Source organism: Spermophilus citellus (assembly GCF_964194105.1).
Source record: "Spermophilus citellus genome assembly, chromosome: 16".
NCBI lineage: Eukaryota > Metazoa > Chordata > Mammalia > Rodentia > Sciuridae > Spermophilus > Spermophilus citellus.
Genome location: NC_138196.1, coordinates 3,354,710 through 3,374,550, shown reverse-complemented (window position 1 = coordinate 3,374,550; position 19,841 = coordinate 3,354,710). Strand labels below are relative to the sequence as shown.

General features: G+C 58.5%; 2 protein-coding genes across 2 annotated transcripts; both read left to right on the top strand.

The window, feature by feature from the left end:
* Positions 1-636: 636 nt before the first annotated feature.
* Positions 637-9,376, top strand: LOC308635055 (rho guanine nucleotide exchange factor 10-like; the record flags this gene model as incomplete). The annotated part of the gene is made up of 3 exons (XM_081269319.1): positions 637-1,043; positions 6,969-7,091; positions 8,817-9,376. The coding sequence occupies exons 1-3, from the start codon at positions 806-808 to the stop codon at positions 9,374-9,376; spliced, it is 921 nt and encodes a 306-aa protein (XP_081125445.1). The 5' UTR covers positions 637-805.
* A 3,591-nt stretch (positions 9,377-12,967) lies between these two features.
* Positions 12,968-18,979, top strand: LOC308635054 (kelch repeat and BTB domain-containing protein 11-like; the record flags this gene model as incomplete). Its single annotated transcript, XM_081269318.1, is given in 8 exon segments — positions 12,968-13,047; positions 13,439-13,737; positions 14,112-14,301; positions 15,600-15,672; positions 15,754-15,826; positions 17,231-18,381; positions 18,383-18,562; positions 18,566-18,979. Coding segments are annotated over 8 exon segments (2,460 nt in total).
* Positions 18,980-19,841: the final 862 nt, after the last annotated feature.

Genomic DNA, 19,841 nt, shown 5'->3' with positions numbered 1-19,841 from the left:
GCATGGTGTTTTATTGGTGGTGTGAATACTGCACATATCCATCCAAGATGAAGGACAGACAACCTGGTCTCTGCAAATGGCGGGAGATGTTCTGCCCAAGGAAGGGTGAGGTCCTGCCACCGCAGCACGGATGGGCCTTGAGGACCTGTCCAGGAAGAGAGCCACACCGAGGCCACCGCCCTCATGCCCTGCCCACGACGGAGCAGAGGGCCTATTACAGTTGCCCCTGCCCTGCCCAGGGTCCCCACACTCCTTCCCTCAGGACACAGGGGACCCCAGTGGGCAGTGGTTGGCTGCTGTGGGGTGGACACATGTGCAGTCTGTCCAGGGCACACTGGCAGGACCCGGTTTGCTCCCTGTGGGGGTCAGCCCCCTGAAGTGCACACCTCCAGGCTTGTGGTCCCAGCCCTGGGTGCCCAGCCTGGAGGCCACCCCACTCTGCCCTGGTCCTGGGTCTCTGCTGCTGTGCGGTTCCCAGTGAAACGTCTGTGGCCATGAGATTCAGCTGAACCCAGCCAGCCACTCAGTGCTGGCCAGGCCCCGGCAGGGGCTCTGTGGCTGCCCTGTTTCAATTAGGGCTCCTCAGCCCCTGACGAGGCCTGGGTAGCCGAGTGTCACAGGGAGTTCTTGGGCCACTGTGGTCTGCCAAGGGTCAAGAGCAGTTTACCTGTGGTGTCCCACTGCAGGAAGACCCGTGGTTCCAGAGCATGGTCTCCTTGTCCCAGGTCGCTGAGGGGTTCCAGCTGGACCCTGCAGTCCACAGAAATCGCTCAGCTTGGTCTCCTGGGGTGGCCTTGGAGACTGCATGGAGCTTCGGCTCCAGCCACCTGACGCCTCGGCGTGGCCTTCTTTTGACCACCCTCTACAGAGTCAGCTGGAGGCCCACCAGGAAGAAGGAATGGTCATCTCCCACATGGCCGTGGCCGGCGTGGGGATCTGGATCGCCTTTACCTCGGGGTCCACCCTTCGTCTCTTCCACACAGAGACCCTGAAGCACCTGCAGGACGTCAACATCACTGCCCCTGTGCACAGCGTGCTGCCAGGTATGGGCGGGGCCAGCAGGGGACAGCCCACCCTGACCAATGGCCCCGAGCAGAGCCAGTCAGACCCCTGGGCAGAGTGGGCGGCGTGGGCGGCTGTGGGATTTCTCCGCATGTCATCAGGCCCTGGGGAGCGAGGCCCCGAGGTCAGGAACACAGGAAGGAAGGAAGCCCAAGGTGCAGAGGTGCCCGGGAGAGTCGAGCCTGGAGCAGAGGGGTCGCAGAGGGCAGGGAGGGCGTGAGGTGGAGCTCCTTAGCCCCTGGCCAGAGGCCTGTGGGTGCTGCTGGGACTTGAGGGTCGTTTTCTCTGTGTAGGCTCACAGCCCCTGGTGTGCATGTTCTTCCTGCGCACAGGCCTGTAGCTACTGTTGTGAGCACATGTGCTCTGCGAGTGTGCACTCGTGTGTGTGAGCTTGTGGCCTGTGTGAGGTTTATGTGCGTGAGCATGGAACTAGCACACGTGAGCATGTGCCCTGTGGTATGAGTGTGCAGCAGTTGTGAGCGAGTGTGAAGCTGGTGTGGGCGAGGGGCCCGTCTGTAGCATGTGCAGCCTGTGTGTATGGGTAAGCGTGAAAGGACTGCAGGGCCCCCAGGACAGGATTGCAGGCTGTCATGGCCATGAGTGGCCATGTTGTTGACCTGGGTCACTGAGGGCTCAGGATGGGAGGCAGCCCTGGCAAAGGGATTTGGAGACTGTCTGCAGCAGTGTAGAAAGGCAGCAGGAGGAACGGGGGGCATCTCCTTCCAGACTGCCTGCCCTGGACAGTGTGAGGGAGGACGGGAGCAAGAATGGGAGTGGGGAGTGGCGGGATGGAAACTGGGCAGTAGGTACTGGAGTTGGTTCGACCTTGGAAAAGCACAGCTGCTGCTGAGGACCAGAGCCCCCCCTCCGTCAGCAGCTGGTGACCGGCCTCCTGTGCTCGGTGGTGTTTCTGTGTGCTTGGTTCCTCGCCCACGGAGAGCAAGTCGAAGCGGTCAGACCCTCTTGGGCCAGATGACTGGCAGTGTGCTCTGTTCGTGTGCCTGTGGTGGGGGCGGAGGCTCGGTGGGCCTGGTGGGAGGGCTGGGCATGTTGTGGGGCGTTCCTGGGGCCAGGGAGGGGCCTGGGGAGCTTCTTGGCTGCTGCCAGCTGCTGTAATGGAATGCAGAAGGCCCCAGGCTAAGGAGGACAGGGCTCTGGCTCTGAAGGTCTGGTCACAGTGCGTGCGTGTCAGGTCCTGAGGAGAGCCCAGTGCTCGCTCCTGGATGTGTGCACACAGGCAGAAGGTAAGTGGGCTCTAGAGTCTGACCCCACACAGGACCCCCACTGGTGCCCAAGGCCCTGTCCCCTCCTGGCCTCACCTCCTGAGGCATCACCTCATCGTAGGCGCTGGGCAGTGGACCCGTCATGACCGCAGCGGTGGCCATTTATGATGCCCTGTAAGAGACCAGTAATAGAGATTCAAGGCACAGAGGGTGTCGTTCCACAGGAGGGATGGGGACGGGGCAGGGCATGGGGCAGTGGAGGCCTGGGGACTGTGAGGGTGAAGGCGTGGGGTGCTGTGGTGACGCTTCTTTCCTTGGGGCCAGCTGTGCAAACCGTCTTCAGGATGTGTAGACGACACTTTCAGTGAGAAAAGCGAAGGCCTGTGTAACATAACGTGCATGTTTAGAGAAGTGGAGTGGCTTAGCCCCTGGCCAGAGGCATGTGGACACGGTGGGGACTTGAAGATCGCTCTCAAGCACAGGCCGGGGGACAGGTGTCGGCTGGTGGACCTGTTACTGTTGGGAGGAGACAAGTGGGATCTACCATTGCCCACACACCCACTCCTCTGGCTGCCGTGCCCAGGGCTCCTGGAGATGGGGCGTGGTGGTAAAGGGCCTCCCGGGCCAGCAGCCACTGTGGCCATGGCTCCAGAAGCCTGAGAAAGAGCCACAGAAATGCCTGTGGCACAGCAGGCTGGGCCTGCTCTGCCTTGGTGTCTGTCCCTCTCTCTGCTGATACAGTCAGAAAGAAACTGAGAAAAGGAAGGCCCCAGCCAGTGTGGGCGGAGTGTGTGCGTGGCATCACAGAATCAAGTCCTGCCCGCCCAGGCTGCCCTCTCCTCTAGCTGCCCCCTGTGCCCACGAGGCCTTGTGGGCTCTGGGCTCCACGCTGCCTGTCCCCTGGGAAGGTGGGCGGTCGAGGGCGGGCTCGGCAGCACTGCAAAGGCAGAGTCGTCTGTTGTGCCTCTGAAGCCGGCTCAGGTGGTGTCCTCGGGGTGCAGCGTGGATCGTCCCCTCCTGTCTTGTAGGGTCCCCTCTGCCGGGTCTGTGAACATGACTGTGTTGACGTGTAAGTGCTTGGTGTCTGGACTCCACGCCCCAGGGTGAGGCGAAGGTGCCTTTCTGGGCTGTCGTAGGGATGTAGAATTCAAGATGGCAGGCGATGAACACAGGCCCACAGAGAACAGGATTCGAAGGAAAAAGGAACAGCCACAGCCTCGCCCAGTCTGTCCTTCCTTGAGACGGCAGCGACTCCGACCCTGGAGCCTGGGGCTCCGGGCCCTGTGAGCGGGTCTTTGCCTTCTGTGTGGGTCAGTTGTGGAACCAGGTAGCCAGGCTGCTTCCGTGGCACCCCCACCACACACACACCACGTGGTGTCGTCCAGCGGCGAGAGGACACAGTTTAGGACTGAGATGTGCATTTGTGGGGCTGCTCACAGGATGTCCAGCACAGGGTGAAGAATGGGCAGCTGTGGACTTGAGGGCACTGTGCCTGCTGCAGGCCTTATCCAGCCAGGGTCCTTTGCACCAGGCACAGATGTTTCCTGCATGGTGCAGCCTACACAAAGCAGGACGTGTGGGTCACATGTAGCCCTTCTGTGTCCCTGCCGAGCAGATGTAGCCCGCAGAAGTGATGTGACCTAATAAAAGCACCAAAATTTCCATTTAAAATAAGCCACCGAGCATGTTGAAGGACATTGAGCAGCTTAACCTGGGCGCCAGGTGATGGGTGTGCCAAGGGACATGCAGAGCAGCTGGGTTTCCTCCTAGCGACTTGGCAGTGCCCAGGGCCTTGCATCCCAGGACACGGGCAGCAGTGCTGTCATCCCTGGCCCTGGGCCCCTTGGAAAGCGAATAAGCAGCTGTCCCGGGGACTGGTCTCTTACCTGGTTCCTCAGTGGTTTCAAACCAGTTAGGAAAGAAAACCCAGGTTTTACCTGCTTCCACCTGGTCACTAACCTGATCTCCGGCCATGCTCTGCAGAGCCTTGGCCCACTGCTGCTGGTCACCTCCCGCCCTCCTCCACCCGGCCTCCTGCCCTAGAGGCTGCATGGGCCTGTGTGTTTATTCAGGAGCTCCTGACAGAGGGGCGGAGCTGGAGGACATGCGGCCAGCAGGAGCAGGGAAGCTCCCCCTCCTGGTTGATGTGCTTTTTAACAACATTACAAGCCCTTGTTGGAAATCTGACTGTTCAGAGGGGACTTTTGAAAGCCCATTAGTTGTCTCTGAAGTTGTTTGTAAAGATATTTCAGATGTTTCTTCAGAGTCCTAAGCCAGGGGCTGGGGCTCAGGGCAGAGTGCTCGCCCAGCATGTGCGAGGCCCTGGGTTCGAGCCTCAGCACCACAAAAAAATAAGTAAAGTAAAGGAATTGTGTCCGTCTACAACTAAAAAAATAAATATTTTTTAAAAAGCCCTAAGCCAACACTTCAAATTTATAATTCACTGTGGAGGAAAATTCAATTCAAACATTCCTCTGTAGAAAAATTAAAAGATTGTTTCCCAAACCAAAATATTTTTGAATGTCAGATTAAAACGACCGTAATACAGTCATTATATTCATTTGCATAGTTTTTAATTGGGTCTGGGCCCTCTCAAAAGTCCAGGCCCCTGGGACAGGCAGGTGGGGCACCACAGGAATGGAGTAAACCGTTCCTGAGCACACCCTCCTCCTTGTCCTGGCTGAGGAGGCACGGCCTCAGAAGGCCGCAGGGAGTGCAGCCTCACCCCCCTGGGGCAGCTGTGAACTTGGAGGCCTCCCATTCCCACGGGTGGTGAGCAGCTTCTCCGTCCTGCACTCAGGTTGTGGAGAACACTGTTTGTGAGATCCAAACAGAAGTGCAGGGCAGCGAATCAGTCCCAAGTGCACCTCTGCCACCAGCCCGGGGCTCTTCCTTCTCACTGTCCCGGGGTCGAAGGGAGTGGCCCCAGAGTCTCACTGGACTCCTGTGCACATCTGTCCCTGTCTCCTCAGATGATGGCACTTAATGCTCAGAACACTCACCACGGCTCAGTCTGAGGCTTCAGGAAGATCTTCCTGCTCCTCCACACTCCTGCTGAGCCTGGCTCGAGGTCGGAGAGGCAGCAGGGGTGTGGCCTCTGCCGAGCATCCACCCCAGCTGCCTCAGCGCCTGTCTCAGGAGCTTTGTTTTGTTTTGTTTTGTTGAAATCTGTTTTACTCCTTTCAGATGCACTTGACAGTGCCGTGCATTTTGACATATTGCACATACATGGCATAAGACGTGCTCCAAGTAGGATCCCATTCTGTGGTGCACGTGGTGTGGAGTTTCCTGGTCATGTTTCATATATGAAGGAGGGGGTGACGTCTGATGCATTCTGCTGTCTTTCCTGCTCCCACCCCCTCCCTTCCTTCGATCCCCTTTGTCTAATCCCATGAACTTCTATTCCTTCTCCCCCCTTATTTTGGGTTAGCATCTGTATATCAGAGAACATTCAACCTTGGTTTTTTTGGAATTGGCATATTTCACTTAGCATGACAGTCTCCAGTTATATCCATTTGCTGGCAAATGCCATAATTTCTTCTTTATGGCTTAATGATATTCCATTTTGTATAGATGCCACATTTTCTTTAGCCACTCATCTGTTGAAGGACACCTAGGTTGGTTCCACAGCTTGGCTATTCTGAGTTGAGCTGCTATAAACGTTGATGTGGCTGTGTCCCTACAGGGTGCTGGTATTAAATCCTTTGTCTATATACCATGGAGTGGATAACTGGGTCAAGTGGTGGTTCATTCCAAGTGTTCTGAGGAATCTTCTCGGGAGCTTTGAGAAGGAAACCACCTTGCTCACACAGGGCAAGCCCAGGTTTTATCTGTTTCAAATAAAACCAAGTGCCTTGGTTTTGAGTCTGTTTCTTTATTTTTCCTGTTGCCTAAACATTTCATGGAGTGACTTCTGCCAGTCTGCCTTGGCCCTGGAGCTGGAATGGGTCAGTGCAGAGCTACTGAAAACAGCTCAGGTCTACAGAAGACGGGTCCATCCCCTGGATGCTGGCTTGGCCCAGGGGCGTGGGACCTGCCTACCTCCCAGTGGTGCAGAGCGGGCAGGGTTGGGGCAGCTCTGGCATTGCCCTGGAGAGGAGAGGTGCGTGGAAGGCCCTCCCTCCACTGCCCTGTCTGGCCTGGTCAGAGCCCTGGCTGCGCAGAACAAGGGGCTTCAGGGGCCTCTCTGACTCCCGGCCTGCCTCTGTCCTGACACCATGTCTGTGAGGTTCTCTGAACAGAACTCTGGGTTCTCTCAGGCAGTGTCTTGTCTGTGGTGTGCCAGAGTGTGCCCTTGTGGTTAGGGACGGCTCTTCACGTGTGTGTCATGGACACGTGTAACTGCACTTCCTTGAAGCACATGGTTTCAGCGGACGCCCAGGGGCTTGGCTCCCTCTGGAGGAGCCGGCCAGGTGCAGCAGGGAGGTGCCGGTGCCTCAGTGCCCTTGTTCCAGCTGCAGGTCCAGGAGCCTCCCCCGTGTGCCTTCTCACCTGGGTGGGGGGCACACACAGGTGTGAGCTCTGCTGTGGCTCATCCTGCCACCAGGCTGGGTGTCGGCTTGGGAGACTGGCCCCCGGTCCAGGGTGTTTCCAGGCAGCATACAGCTCCCCGCTGCCCTACTCCGGCATGGCCGCATGAGCCAACTGCAGGACACAAAAGCCGCTTCCCTCTCTGTTGCCCAGGGCACCAGCGGCTCTCTGTGACCAGCCTCCTCGTCTGCCACGGCTTGTTGATGGTCGGCACCAGCCTGGGTGTGGTTGTGGCCCTGCCGGTCCCTCGGCTGCAGGGGATCCCCAAGGTGACTGGTGAGTGGACGCCTCCACACATACGCCCCTCCCAGGAGAGACTCCGCAGTTGAAGTGCCGGTTGGTCTGGTCTTACTTCCCGGGTGTAGTGGAACAAGTGCCCTTGTTCCAGCTGCAGGTCCAGGAGCCTCCCGTGTGCCTTCTCACCTGGGTGGGGGATGCAGGTGTGAGCTCTGCTGTGGCAGCAGATGGTGCCTGGCAAGTCTGGCTGCCTGTGTTATGGGCCCCGTGAGAAGCTCCTCCTGGAAGCCCGTTTCACACCCACCAGTTGATCTCTGTCGGTTGGGCGTGGTGGCCCTGGAGGAGCTCCCTGGGCTTCTCTGCTCCTCGGCTGGGCCCCCTTCAGTGCGGCCCTCCAGGGAAGCAGCTCGGCACTGTGGCTCTTGGGACCTAACACCCGAGTCCAGAACCAGCCTCCAGTCCAGGAGGCCGTCTTGGGAAACACCCAGCCAGGAGCAAGGCGTGAGCAGAGACCCTCGCCCAGCATCTCATTCTCAGTAGCAGGACACAGAGAACCTGAATGTCCAGGGCAGGGCAGGACAGTGCTCAGAAAGTGGCTGAGGTGGCAGGGGAGGCTGAGAAACGTGGTGAGCATCCTCACGTCCATGCATCCTGCAGTCAGCCTGGGGGGCTGGTTAACGGACGAGGATCTGCAGGACGCTCAGCGATGGGCTTCCCTGCCTGTCCCTCCTGAGGTCCTTGGCCACGGCCCCTGCCCCTGCCCGGGCCTGGTCTAGCAGGGGGCCTCTGCCCTCCTGTCCTGCTGCTGCGTCGCCTGTCCTGCTCCCCTAGGCACCACTCTGCCACAGCGGTGGCACCACAGTGGTGGCTCTGGGGCCTCCCCGTGGGTGAGCACCGCTGCCCGCCGCAGACCAGCTCCCGCCCGCCACGGCAGACTTCACTCTGCCACCCCACTTGCCAAGTGCTGGAGTCTCGCAGTGGTGGTGGCTGGTTTTACCACTCCAACCGCCTTGGCCAGAGTAGGAACCCGGTGAAGCTGGGGCCTGTCCGCCCAGACTCGCTTGGTGAGGAGGGCCCAGTCTGCAGCCCGGCCCACCTGGGTGGGGTCAGTGCTCAGGAGGCCTCAGGGGTCTCTGATAGCAGTGATGCTTTAAAATCTGAATCTCACTCCTGGAAACTGAGAAGTCCTGATTTTAATTAAAATCATAGAATTGATTTTTCCTAAGCCCCAGAAACTTTCTGCAATGAAACAGGACAGAGTGGGGCTAGTGTGGCTCAGTGTAGAGCGCTGGCCTAGCAGGGAAGGCCTGGTCCATCCTCAGCACCACTTAGACCCAAATAAATAAATAGAAAGGTTAAATTCTTAAAACATTGACAGAAGCTGCTGAGAATATAGTCACTTAGTTTCTAAAACTGACAACAGTTTAGTGTTGAACTTAAAAAGTGAAGATTCAGGGCTGGTGTTTGCCTTTGATGTAAATTTGAAGGATCTGGAAAATAAATCCAAAGACCTTAAAAAAAAGTCAAGATTTAGGAAAGTTAGAACAAATGAGAAGGTATTTAATAGGGAAAACGGGAAACAGACTGTTTATGTAAAAGCCTGGTCCTGCGTTCTCTTGGAGGGACCTGCACGGGTCAGCGCTCGAGGCTGCGGCTCGGTGGAGAGAGGCCCTGGGTGGGCGGGGCTCGGTTCCCCCTGCTGTCTGCTCTCTGCCTGACTCTCTGACTGACGGACTGACGGCCGTTGACCTGCTCCCTTTTCAGGAAGAGGCATGGTCTCCTACCATGCTCACAACGGCCCTGTCAAGTCCATCGTCATGGCCACAGCGTTACACAAGAAGGACCAGGACCCAGCCAGGGACAGCCCACCTCCTGGCCTCAAGCCCCAGGAAGAAGACCAGAGGGAAGTGCTCCCCCCTGAGGGCACTGGTGCCAGTCCCAGCCAAGGCGACCTGGACACAGCCATCTGGTTGGCAGACTCCTGGGGACCAGTGAACCACCAGAGTGACCTGTCCTCTTCATCTGGGTCTCTGAGCTTATCCCAGGGCTCCAGCTCACTCGAGCACAGGTCTGAGGACAGCAGCACCTGTGACCTCTTGAAGGACCCCACTGCCCCCCCCCAGAAGCAGGGCCCGTCGGCTCAGGAAGGCCAAGGCCACCTCAGTGCTGGTGGTGTGTGGGGGCCAGGGCCACCGGCGGGTGTGCCGGAAAGCCCGGCAGCAGCCCCTGGAGGAGATGGTGTCCTCTGTGATGGTCTGGCAGATCCCACTGCTGAGCGCCTAGGTGGACACAGCCTCTCAGCAGGTGCAGGCCCCTGTGGCTGAGGCCACCTTCACACCAGCAGAGCCAACTGAAGTGTGTTTGGAAAAGAACGTGCAGGGCACCAGCGGCTCCCGCCTGCCCTCGGAGAGTGTGAGCCTCTGCCTCCATGTGCAGAGGACAGGGCCTGGTCCTCCCAGGCTGGCTGTCGGTGTCCTACATGCCCCCGCACCTTCTCCTGTAGTGAATTCCTGGGGACATGTAGCTGTTCAGTAATGTGGGACTTACTAATAGTAGCTCTCAGAATAACTCTGCTTGGCTCAGATTCCCTACCCTTATTTATATGTTCTATATTTGCAAGTTCCAGGGTAGAATTTATAACAGTTTTTAAAAGCCAGTTAACACACACTAGTCCAGTCAGAATGGTTTACCTTTGGAAGGGACCTGGGCTTTCCTAAGGGGTCTGATGCTTGTACCATATATTTTAACAAAGCATTATTTTTATATTGCATTTTCTATTAAAAATTAACAGTTAAAGCCAATGTATTATCTATGGTGTTTGACAAATAATCTGCTTTGAACCAAAATGTTCAGTGCCTGTCAACGTTTAGACTCAGGCATCAATGCCAAATCATTCTTCCCTTGGCATATCAAATACTTTCTGGACATCCTCATCAGACATGTGTGGGTTTCAGTCCTGTACTGAGTACAGGAGAGAGCTCTGAGTTTCTGGTCCCAGGCATTTCTTGCCCCATAGACCTGGAGTGCTGTGCACGTTTGAAATCTCACCCTGAGGATTCACGGTGTTCATCAGCACAGGTGTGCTGCTGGCCTGGAAGCACCCAGAGGAGAGCCCCACTCTGCCAGGGAAATGTCGCTGCAAGACACTGCTGCTGGCCTGGGAGCAGCCCAGAGGAGAGCCCCACTCTGCCCTGGGTTGGCCGTCTGCAGCTGCAAGCCCATGCTGCCTGCTGGGGTGCACGGCCACTGCTGAGCTCCGTTTGTTCTTCCTGTGTTTCTGTACCAGGTGCTAGTACCTGGTGAAGTTGGGTCAAAACAGTAAGAAAAAAGCCTATTGCAGGCATCCCCCAGAAACATTTCTTGGCACTTTACAGATGACTAAAAATGCTGATTTTATGACTTAGCCAAATATTTTCTGAGTTGCATATACACTTCCAAGCTTTCTTAAATTGTTAGCTGCTATCTCCTTTCATAAATAAAGTCTTCTTATTAAAAAAGAAATTTGGCATTACAAGTTGCCTTTCTCCCCCTGCCAGAGACTCGGCCCTCACCACTCTGATGGTGCATGATGTCACAATTAGGTTGTAAGGGCAGAGCCAGAAGGGTGCTCCCCCGCATAAACACAAAAGGGTAACTATGCCCAGGAAGGGAGGTGTGGTCTGGCCAGTCCTTTAGCACGGACATCACCACTGGCCAGCCGGGAGACTTTGTGTAAACCCCAGAGCACTGACTGCTCTGGACCACAGGGGACCCTGCAAGAGACTCAGGCCCTCACCACTCTCCTGGTGCGGATGTCCACCAGGTGAACATGTGGCAAGGCCAGGGAGAACCCCGTGGTGCGGTCTGGGCCCAGAATGAGGCTGCGCAGCAGCTCACCTCTCTGCAGCCCCGAGGAACCAGGGGAGAGGGTGGATGGCACTGGGTTCTGAGGCAGACCAAGAGGATGGCAGGGGACTCCCTGAGATGGACCAGGAGGGAGAGGGTGATGGCAAGGTTCTTAAGGACGCTGGTGGCTGTGTGGTTTCCTGGGATGGCTTCCTGGGTCCTACAGAGCAGGGTGGCCTGAGTGTGCGACTCAGAGCAGAGCCCTTCCACATCTTACTAAAGGAGAGGGCAATTGGGAGTGTTAGACGGAACTTGCCAAGTAGCACAGAACTCATCTAGTGACCGTGCTCCTTGGGGGGCTCAGAAGACCCCCCTTCTCTGGGCAAGAACACCTTGATGATACTCCATGGTGGTTCTCAGCTCCACAGAGTTGAGCCCAGGTGGCCTTGCACACAGTGGGCGTGAGAGACGGCAGGAAGACGAAGCACTCGGTGGAGAAGTCTGGTCTTCTTTTTCCTGGAGTTGAATCAGATGGGCAACCAGATAACTTCTCCATTTGAAGACAGCAGAAGTACCCCTGAGTGTCCGTGCCCCCCGATGAGTCAGAGGTTGAAATCCTATTCCCAAGTACAACATCCAGAGGCAAGGTCCGTGGGCACAGTCAGGTTGTGAGGGCAGAGCCAGGAGGGCCACCCCTGCAGGAGTCAGGAAGGAGCCTCAGAGAACTCCCTTGCCCTTTTTCTCCGGGGACTCTGCCCCTAGGAAGAGGCTTTCCCTGGACCCACCCTGCTGCCCCTTGACCTTGGACTTTCAGCTTCCAGAGCTGAGGAAATGGATTTCTGCTGTTCATGAGCCGCCCACACGGTGGCACTTTGTTACAACCACCCTGGCACATGGCCAGCTCCAGCCGTCCCAGGCCCTGCCCCTGACAGTCACCGCTGGGAGCTCTTGACCTGAAGGCGAGATCAGTTCCGCTTGAGCGGGGACCACTTGGGAGAGCCGGTGTGGGTGGCTGCAGTCCCTCGTCCTCGGAGCTGGGCAGGCTGCAGGGGGGAGGGAAACCGCAGCGTGGCAGGCTACAGCTGGGGCTGGCTGAGCAGGTGAGCAGAGCCGCACCCTGAGCTGAGTCCCCAGGTCCTTCTCCTCATGTGTCAGTGGGACTTAGCAGCTGGCAGAAACCACATTCTGCCCCCTGGCCTGCGTAGTCGTGTCGGAGAGCCAGTGGGAAGGAAGTCCCTGAGCACTGCCCCTCCCACAGTGGCACATCCACCCTGCCCTCCTGGACAGCTGGCAGAGATCACAGCCACCGTGGAAGACAGGATGGCCAGCCCTTGTCCCCACACATCCCTGTGCGATTCATGGGGCTGACACAGCAAGCCCAGGCACCATGGGAGGTGTGGGTAGGACCCTGTCACAGCCACAGCATCAAGCCCAGGGTCTGCGGGGGCAGGGCGCGTGGCTGTGCCTCAGCACCACCTGCAGGTGAGGGGAGTCTGCCTTTACACCCCCAAACTCCGTGTTGTCTCGCCTCAGCTGTGAAGCCTGCTCCCTAGTATAGTCCACAACGACACTGCCCACAGAGGCCCACTGACCACTGTGTCAATGGTGTCCTGCGGCCCGGAGACCTGCCAACCAGGTCCCCTAGGAGGGTGCACACGGGACAGAGGTGGGATGCAAGCCCCTCCCCTGGGAGCCCTGGTCCCTGAGGCTTTCAGGGGCTCAGACCCCAGGCCTTCTGGATGCACTCGTAAGGCTAGGTGGTGTCACCGGCTTGTCCCACCATGGCTACATGACTACAGGCCTCTTTGGATTTCGGATGGAGCACAACTGCACGTCGGGTCCCCCAGCCCCCTGGGGAGCCTCTTGAGCTATCTGCAGAGTTCTGCGGGGCAGGTGCCTCACCTAGGGCTTGGGGACAGGGCAGATCAGACAGCACTGGGCCATCTGCGGCAGATTCGGTGGAGAGAGAAAACTGGCTCCCGGGGGGGCCCTATCGAGCCCTGACCGCTAGAGTCTGAGCGTGACTGAGTTCCGCAGCAGGAGTTATCACCTGTTGGAATAGCAGCACTTGGGCTCCTGGCCACCGAACAATGTCCCGGCTCAGGCTGCGGAAACGTCACACAGGAACCCGCAACTCGCCTCTCAGAGCTCTGGAGGCCACTGGTCCAAGGTGAGGGTCCCAGCATGACTGTTCTGGCTGGCAGGGGTCTGGCTTCTCACTGCCCTGCCATGGACAGAGGAAGCACGCTGTCCGGTGTCTCCCCTCATCAAGGTGACCCCCTCGTCACCTCCCACGTGGGGTCAGGGCTCTGCCTACAAACCTGGGGGAGACGCCAGCCTGCCTCTCTAGCAGACACTGTCCTCTGTGAATTAAGCTGCCTGTTGTGAGTGGACCTCATACCCAGGGAGCTGTGGCCAGGTGGGCATTAAGCAACCCACTGCCAGAGGGCACTGGCCCGAGCCGCAGCCCAAGAGCAGACCCAGGAGCAGAGCAGGTGCAAGAGCAGATCCCCACACGCCCATCTCACTGCCACTGTCCTCCAGAACTGGTCGGTGTGCAGGCCCCAGACAGCCCAGGCCACAGGCCAGCTGGGAATGGATGGGAGCACAGGACTGACAGTTCACTGGCCTGTGCAAAGAGGCCCTGAGGAAGCCCCAAAGGGAGTCCTCCTGGGGAGCCCACAGTCCACGCTCAGCCCTGCACCTCCTCAGGAAGAAGCTAGCCAGAGCCGGTGGCCAGGAGCTGGGGTGCCCCAGGCAGCCGGCCCAGGGAGCCAGCAGGGCGCCTGCTGGAGGCCAGGAACTGCAGCAGCTGGAGGGGTCTCAGGGTTGGACGCTGCACCTGATGCACCATCAGTGGGTGACGTAAAGCCTGGCCAACCCCAGGCCTGGGGACCAAGGGGCCAGTGCAGGCACATCCCGCCCACCCACCCTGTCTCTCCCCCAACAACCTTATCATGGCTGCACCCTCAGGTCCTGCTGGGGTTTCCAAAGACAGAAATTTCCCCCGGGGACAGAGTCAGAGTTCCACCAAGAGTAGTGGGACCTTTGACCTTTTGGTGGTGGGCAGCAAAGGAGAGAGTTCCTGAATTGCTGGGTGATGGACACTGGTCCCCATGGGAGGCCAGGACCCTCCTACAGGAAGGGGCAGGAGGAAACAAGAGGGCTTGCTGGACCGTGTCCTGGGACTCCATGGCCATCAGTAAATGCCAATGATGTGCCGTACAACCTCAGCCTCAGGCCTCAGCCTCCTCAAGTGTACGGCCTCTCGTGCAGCCAACGTGCTGGCCGAGGGGCCGCTGCGATGGGGTGAGGAACTCGGGCAGGCCGGGGACTGGTCGCCCTCCCTACAAGCTATAGGAGGCTGCAGCGACCCCAGGGAGCTGAGGACCGTCCCAGAAACGCGCACAGCCAGCATCCCACGGTAGGTGTTGCCCCAGGTGCCCGGGAGGGGGCCAGCTGCAGGACTGGTTTCCTGGAATCAGGGAGTGTGTCTGTTGAGGGTCAGCTGCTGGAGGGGGCGAAAGCCCGTCCAGTACTTGGTGTCCCAGTGGTGTGCTGTTGAGAGCTGGTCACATGCCACTCTGGACTTGCTTGCCCCCAACTCAGGCTTTTAGCATCTGCTCCAGGGAGCCCCAAGGCCTCAGCCCTCTCCTGGGTAAGGAGCAGGACCAACCCACTGAGGTGACCCAGGAGGGACCCAACTTAGGGCCCAGGGCAGCTGATGGTCAAGGGGACTTGACCAGGAGTGACAGAGTAGAGGAGGGGGCAGACATGGGCAGTGCCTCCCTCCACAGCCCAGTCTACAGGACAGGCTGTCCAGTCCAGCTGCAGATGTCTGCCCATGAGGATGCCTGCTCCCTCCTCCCTGTCCCCACCTTGCTCCATCACCTGCCACCACAGAGGATGGGCCCTGTGTCCAGTGCTGCCAGCTTTTCCCAGGCCTGCCAGCAGGGCCACACCCCCAAGCCACAGGATGTCAAGGCCTGCGTGGGCGAGGTGTTCATCTGAAGCCGACTCCTGACAAGGGTCCTCAGGGTCGGGGACTGGCTTGGGCACAGGCCATGGGAGGTGGCAGGCAAGTTGGGAGTGTCAGGAGATGGGCAGTGCACCAGCTGGACACTCTGAGGCTCTTGAGTGCTATTGAGGTAGGCAAGGCCTTGAGGGACAGCCCCTGGTTCCTGAGATGGGGGAATGCAGGGCACTGGGGTGATCAGCGGGTGAGGAAGGGGTCCCTGAAGCCACACTGTGCCTCCTCATGACTGCCTCATGGATGTCTGTCCCCAGCTCCTGGCCGCCTCCTGTCGCGTCCTGATGGGCCAGTGCCCATGCTGCCTGTTGGGAGACCACAGGCCGAGCCCCATGGGATGTGTCCTGAGCTGCCTCCTCCTCTCATCTGGCTGGAAGCCTGCTGCAGGGGGGCCTCGGGAGGGTGTGCCTGGTGGGCTCCAAGGCGCTTGCTGTTCCCAGTGGGGACAGAGGGAAAAGTCCTAACAGGCCAGCAAGGGTCTGCGCTGCCCTGCGGACACCATCACGCACCATGGTCTGTCTAAACCCCAGACGTTCAGAGCCTGAGCCCTGAATGCCAATGGACTGAGGGTGTGGCTTTCTTTTCAAACTCAGATCTCTCCAGGTGCCAGGGAGCCTAGGTGGCCTGTGGTCCAAGACACGGAATAAGGACGCATCTCCCTGACAGCGGGTTACCTCCGGTGTTCCTGACAGGTCTGTGGAAATGGGACATCGCTTCTCATCTGACTTTGTAAATCGTGTCCTGGGTGTCTTTTCCTGTAAATCGGTATTTTCACCAATTGGATTTGGCGAGGATCCTCGATACTAGGGAGAGCAGGACGATTTTTACATGTTTTCTCACCGACAGAGTGGGCATGATGGAAGTCCTAAACCTATTGCTCCTTGGACACCCTTCCAATCCGTGGACATGGAAGTGCATGGTAAGTTGATTTTTATGCGAGGGTGTGAAGTCCCAAGAGCAGTGCACTGGCGTGGAGCTGCCCACCAGGCGTGGAGTGGTGGGTCCGGGGGCAGCAGTGCTGGGACGGCTGGGCCCTCTCTCTCACTCACTTTGCTAAGACAGTTAAGTGAATGTCCTCGAGAAAAATCCGTAAATGACTCTAGGATTCGCTGGGGGCTGGGTTAGTGCTCAGGACACTTCTTGCTGTTTCAGAAACCACTTCCTCTGGCCCTACCCACATTGCATGAGGCACACACCCCCACACACTCATGCACACACAGACACAACACATACACATACACACACATACCCATACACAGACAGACAGACACACACAAACACACACACATATACACACACAGACACACACACATATACCCAGACACACACAGACACACACACACATACCCAGACACACACACACACAGACACACATACCCAGACACAGACACACACACACACACACATACACATACACACACAGATACCCAGACACACACAGACACACACACACATACACAGACACACACACATAGACACATACACATACACACACACACACCCAGACACACACACAGACACACACACACACTCAGACACACACATACACAGACACACACACACAGACACATACACATACACACACAGACACACATACCCTGACACAGACAGACACACACACACACACACACATACACACACAGACACACACACACATACCCAGACACACACAGACACATACACATACACGCACACAGACACACCCAGACACACACAGACACATACACATACACACACACACACACCCAGACACACACACAGACACCTACACATACACACACACAGACACACACACACAGACACACACACACTCAGACACACACATACACACACACACAGACACACACACACAGACACATACACATACACACACACATGCACACACAGGCAATGCACACATACACACACACAGACACACACACATACACAGACACACACACACATACACAGACACACACAGACACATACACATACACACATACAGACACACCCAGACACACACAGACACATACAGATACACACACACCCAGACACACAGACACATACACACACACAGACACACACTCACAGATACATAGACACAGACACACACAGACACACACAGAGAGACACACACAGACACACACATATACACACACACACAGACACACATACACACTCAGACACACACATACACACACAGTCACATACACATACACACACACACACAGACACACACGCACACACACATACACACACACACATGCGCACACACACAGACACATACACACACAGACACACACGCACACACACACGCAACACACACATGCTTGCTCTTCCCCAGTAACTGCCCAGGAGCAGCTTGGGCGGTGTTTCCTCTGGTGGAAACAGAGAAAGGAGACAGCTGGCGGCTACCCTGGCCCCTGTGCCTCTGAGAATCAACCCCTGACAAGCAGGTCAGCGCCGCTTGGCACCCTGGGGCTTCTATCAGCACGGCGCCTGGGAGTTGAGCCCTCGTCCCGCCAGGAGTGCGCGCGCCCTGCGGAGTCTCTGTCCCTGGTGGAGTCTGAGTCCCAGGAAGAGCTCGGAGAACCCGCGCCTGTGCCCCCCGGGGTCGGGACAGAGCACAGAGAGCCCGACCTGGTTATCGAGGTGTCCGGCCGGCGGCTGCGGGCGCACAAGACGGTGCTGGCGGCGCGCAGTGACTACTTCCGCGCGCGCGCATCTCGGGACATGCTGCGGGTGCAGGGCGTGAGCTTCGAGGCGCTGCAGCTGCTGCTGGTCGACGCGTACAGCGGCCGGATGGCGGGCGTGCGGCCCGACAACGTGGCTGAAGTGGTGGCTGGCAGGCGCCGCCTGCAGCTGCCTGGCACCGCGCAGCGCGCCACCGACGCCGTAGGGCCGCAGCTGAACTTGGCGAACTGTTACGAAGTGCTGAGCACCGCCAAGCGGCAGCGGCTCTCAGAGCTGCGCGACGCCGTCTACCGCTTCATGAGCAACCACTACCTGGAAGTGCTGCGCGAGCCCGCTGTGTTCTGGCGCCTGTCGGGCGCCGAGTGCGACTTGCTGCTGCGCCGCCGTCTGCCGCCGGCCGCGCCGGCCGCCGCGCTCGGGCCAGCCGGGGAGCGCTCAGGCAGCCGCCCGCAGAGCCCGTCAGGGGACCCAGACGTGCGCGGCAACGCGGCCGTCTACTGCTACCAGGAGGCGGCCGGCGAGTGGCGCGAACTGACGCGGCTACCAGAGGGCACGCCGGCGCGTGGCTGCGGCCTATGCGTGCTCTACAACTACCTCTTCGTGGCCGGCGGCGTGGCGCCCGCGGGCCCTGATGGTCGCGCGTGCCCGCCCGACCAGGTCTTCTGCTACAACCCGGCCACCAACAGCTGGAGCACCGCGCGGCCGCTGCGTCAGGCGCGCTCGCAGCTGCAGCTGCAGGCGCTGGACGGCCACCTGTACGCCGTGGGCGGCGAGTGCCTGCTCAGCATGGAGCGCTATGACCCCTCGTGCCCACCGCTGGACCGCGGTGGCCCCGCTGCCACGGGGCGCCTTCGCCGTGGCGCATGAGGCCACCACCTGCAATGGGGAGATCTACGTGTCAGGGGGCTCCCTCTTCTACCGCCTGCTCAAGTACGACCCTCGACACGACGAGTGGCAGGTGTGCCCGTGCAGCAGCAGCCGCTAGCGCTCAGCCGACATGGTGGCCCTGAATGGCTTCATCTACCGCTTCAACCTATGCGGGGCTCGAGGTGAAGCACAGGCGGCGGCCGTTTCCGGCGGCGGGGTCAGCGTCGTCCGCTACCACTATCTAGCCAAGCAATGGAGCCAGTGCGCCGCACACCTGCGGCCTCCGGGCGCCCCAGCTGGCCTGCAGCTCTTCTGCTGCACCGCCCTGGATGGCACAATCTACTGTGTGAGCCGAGCGGGCACCTGGCGCTTCGTGCCCTCGCAGGATGGTGAGCCCGGCGGCGACGCAGGCGCCGGCGGCAGCTTCGAGCCAGAGCCACTGGGAGCCCCCCTGGACATCCGGGGCACACTCTTCCCATTTGTGCTCAACCTGCCTGAGAAGCCAGACCGGGGGGAGCAGGGCGCGGCCTAGGGCAGGCTGGGATCACTGGGCATCTCCCTTGGGCAGCTGTGGGACCAAAGGGGTGGCCCCAAGGGCTGCAGTTCCCAGTGGGTAGGGGGCAGAGGAGAGGAGGAAGAGAGCGGTGGGGTGGGTTGCTGCTCACTGCACCAGGTATACGCTTTGAGGATAGAGGCTTTGGGGCCCTGAGGCGTTTTTCCGGTGCCATTCTCAGTGCTTCTCAGTTCTGGATTCTTTTTTGCTTCATTTTGCTTAGTGGGTGGATGGCTTTAAGATGAGATGCAGGATGCCTAGGGGAAGAGAGGGGGGTCAACAGATGGGTCCTCAGGTGCAGCTGCCGCCCTGGGGGTGCAGGAGGGTGAATATAAGGTACAGCTCTCTCGGGGAGCTGAGCCCTGAGCACAGAGGAGCGATTAGAGGTGCTGGGCAGGGTTCCCTCCTGGCCAGGCCACAGAGGGAGTCCTAAAGTCGGCCGGCGCCAGCTCTTAGTGCAGCTGAAGAGAGAAGTCACCCTTCTGTTTTGTTTTGGGCCTGAGGTTAAAGCCATAGCTGATAAGGAAAGCTTTCTGTGATTTAGTTAAAAAGCTCGTGTCACCATGTGCTGCAGTTGTGGTGGGCTCAGCTGTAGAGTGACTTAACCTTTAATTACCCATGGGATTTCTAGGCCCTGGGGCACTGCAAGTGTTTCCTCTGCCAATCATGGACACATCACTGGGGTCCCCACAAGCCAGAGCAGTGAGGCCATTGAGTGGAGGGGCCTGGAGTCCTTGGTGGCATGGTGACGATTCACTGTGACTTGACTTTTTGATCTTTGGTGATGAAATGTCACCTGGCAGCACATGGAATCAGGAAAGTTCACTGAGAAGGTACTTGT